The 3,447-nt window shown below is 32.3% G+C and overlaps 1 protein-coding gene across 1 annotated transcript; it reads right to left on the bottom strand.

Moving 5' to 3' along the window:
• Positions 1 to 2,205: 2,205 nt before the first annotated feature.
• LOC115978322 lies at positions 2,206 to 3,078 on the bottom strand. The gene has a single exon (XM_031100342.1). The coding sequence runs from the start codon at positions 2,955 to 2,957 to the stop codon at positions 2,304 to 2,306; it is 654 nt and encodes a 217-aa protein (XP_030956202.1). The 5' UTR covers positions 2,958 to 3,078; the 3' UTR covers positions 2,206 to 2,303.
• Between the last annotated feature and the right edge of the window lie 369 nt (positions 3,079 to 3,447).

The following is a 3,447-nucleotide window of genomic DNA, read 5'->3' on the forward strand; positions in this document are numbered from 1 at the left end:
CCTTTACCTGCCTTTGTTCTTTTTGGACCACTTCTTTTTCTAATCTTAATAAACTCATACATTTATGTATTTCCCTCTTCCTTTTCTCATCGAAAACCTCCTTTCCCACCTTTCAGATTCAAATTAATATGAAAATCTCTAACATGTATCATGTACATCTCTAACCTCATTTTAGCTATATATTTAATAAATGCATACACAATTGTAACCTCCAGTTGCATATGGTTCAAAACACTCAATAAAATGTTTTTTTTTTTTTTTTGTTAACAGATGTGTTAAGAGTATTAATTGATTCAGAAAATATTTTTAAAAACTTTTTATTATTATTTTTTTTTTGAGAAAGAAAAAAAAAAAAAAACTTTAAAAAAGTAACTTTTTTTTTTCATAATTTTTATATTTTTATGAAAACAGTATCATAATTTTTATATTTTCTATTAAAAAAATACTCTAAAGGCACCCCCATTAACTGGACGCAATATAAAATGTTGAAATTTTTTTTTTTTTTTGAGAAACAAAATGTTGAATATTATCATTATGGACAGCCAGCAGTTTTGTAACTTTATGCTTCTCTTAAATCCATCCCCAGTATTGGAAACTCTGTTGGTCTTTAATGAGGCTGAACTACTATTTTGTTAGGATTCTAGTTGTCCTTGATACATCTATTTCCCAGTGTTACAAAAACAAAAAACAAAAAAAAGGAGTTCAATATTCATTTAATATACCACCAGATACATTGATTTCTTTCTTCCACCAATCCCTCCTTCTTTTTTTTCTTTTTCTTTTTCTTTTTTTAAGAAACAAACAAACACACACAACATGCTTCTCAACCTCAACTGGAAGTCCCATGGACAGCATGTTTGGATGTTTATAGGTTTTATTTTTTTAATCTTATTTTTTACCCAATTTATTATTTGTTAAGAAAAATAAATTAATCCAAACAAATGACACTACAAAGAGGGAATTTTGAAAATACCAATTGTTAAACAAAGAAATTTTGTATTCAAAACTTCATGGCTCCAACTATAGTATATGCCTATTCTATTCTATAGAAAACCTAAAATAAAATTAAAAAACTATAGTATGCTTAGCTTTCAGTGGTCTTTCACTCCCCAACTGTACAAACTCCCAAATGTTGGTTCATTTATTAAATTCCAAGGTATCTAATTCTATAAGTGACGCATCTCCATAAACGCGTCAAAGTACGACTTTCATGTTGGGTGAGTTTAATGTTTATGATAAACTTTTTTTTTTTTTTTTCAAGAATTCAATGAAATGATCAACACGACTGTAATGTGCTTATGTGCACAATTCAAATTTTAAATAAAATAGTAATTAAAATCTCTGAAGAACTTTCTCATGAGTTAGTAGTACTAATTCCAAAATCACCAAAGACATTCTGAATTCTCATAGTATTTTTGGCTAAATCCAAACATTCATTGAAAATTGAAAGTAAGAAAACAACCTTTTTCAAGTGAATATTTCCCCAATTTCTGAAACATTCTTTCTCTTCTTCTGTTTTTTGGGTAGGAAAATCTTTTTCAGACCCCCAATTAGCTTTGATTTCATGTCTATACCTTTTGTTTTTATTCTAATCCTAATTGTATGTTCTAAATTAGGATCATTAATTGAAATAAAATCCAACCCCCCCCCCCTCTAAAAGAAAGTAAAAACCCCTAAAATTTTGGTATTGAGTGATTGAAAAAGATAGGGTAGGGTCTGAAAATTTCCCAACCACATAACCATCCAATCTATTGCAAGTTGATCCGACCAAATGAAACTATTAAACACGTTACAAAGAGAGGACATACTGACAAAAAGAACTATGCTAATTCATGATCAAATTGCAAAACATCAACTTAATTGATTGGATTGGAGGTTAAGCAAGGACCTTATGAGTCAATGACATTAGTTATAAGGAGAAAAAAAAAAGGACAGGAGGTTCAATAATACATCTGACTCATGTTCATGAATCTACAACAAGATTGTGACTATAATTATTGAACTTTGACATAATATTGAAAAGGCAAAAAGAAAAAAGAAAAATCAAAATATTGTGGTTTAAACTCATAGAATGAAACAATTTTCTTTCTAATCACAGTCTACATCTATCTAGTTAAGTTTGAAGGTTTGGTCAACTTACAGCCTTGATTGTGACTGCCAAAATTAGGATGACAAATAATAAGAGATTTTTTTTGGTGCTGGACAAATAAGTAAATAACAATATCGCATATGTAACACCAAAAAGAAACAAATCGCATATTTTAAACAAAATTGAACCTCTTAACTTTGAATAAATATAACATTCACCCCTTAACTTCTACATTTAAACACTTGACCCCTTGGAGAGGAGAGGTCAAGTTAATGTTAGACTTAGCCACCCTTTGAAAATTCAAAGTTTTAGCTCTTTCTGACTTGTCAAAAAACTGGGTTCTACCTTTCTTAGCATCTGAAACCAAATGCTGCCTAAACATAGCAATGAAAGTTTCCACTCTCTCATTCAGCTCCTCCTTTGACAGCCTTGGAATCTCAGCATCGTCTTCAACTTTCTCTTCTGGCTCATTGTTCCCTCCACTAATAATTTTCTCTCTATGTACAATCTCCTTGCACTCTATTGTACGTTCTTCAACTTCTGGTGCTGACCATGTACAACAATGACTCTTATTATTCTTGTTCCTTTCGTCCTTCATTGCCACATTGTTACTGCATTGTTGGGTTTCTTTGGAGGCCTCCTCAGACCGTGTAGATGTGAAAAGAATGGCTAAGAGAACAAGGTTGAGCACTAGAAAAACCCATGCACGCCATTGCTCGACCAGTAAAGTTAGCATAGCACATTTTACACATGCCATTAGGAGAGCTAGTGTTCCAGCTGTAAACAAAATTATGTGACCAGTACTACCATCTTCATGGTTTCTCTCTTCTATTACTCTCTCACTCTTTGTGATCTTCCTCACCTCCATATTGTGTTTTTTTTCCTAGCTGAGTCAAGAGGAAAAATAGGGTCTTGGACTCTTGGAATGAAGGTGCTACTTGCTAGTGTTACACTTTTATAGAGAATTGGAAAATGTAGATAAAATTTGATTAATTTACTGCAAGATCTGTGGTGTTTTTTATTTAAATGATTATGTGGGAGGCAGTGAGGCTTCACTTTGAGGGACCAGGTTTGATGATAATGGTGAAAGCAGAGGTATAGGAGGAGACAAGCAAACATATTGTGCCTGCACTAGTGCAGCACAAAGAGTAGCTTTATGATTGCTCCCACAGTCCCACTGATTTTAGCTTTGTAACTTTGTGCTTGTTTAGTTTTGGCGTGCACACCATTGGCATTGATCCAACCAAAGCAATTCCATTGCCAACTACGTACGTACCTTGGAATTTGCAAATGTAATTTGAGATTGTGTTAAATATTGCATAGGCCTTATCTAGTCAAGTTATTTTAATGTGTTCGTA

The sequence above is a fragment of the Quercus lobata genome, chromosome 2, assembly GCF_001633185.2.
Source record: "Quercus lobata isolate SW786 chromosome 2, ValleyOak3.0 Primary Assembly, whole genome shotgun sequence".
Classification (NCBI taxonomy): domain Eukaryota; kingdom Viridiplantae; phylum Streptophyta; class Magnoliopsida; order Fagales; family Fagaceae; genus Quercus; species Quercus lobata.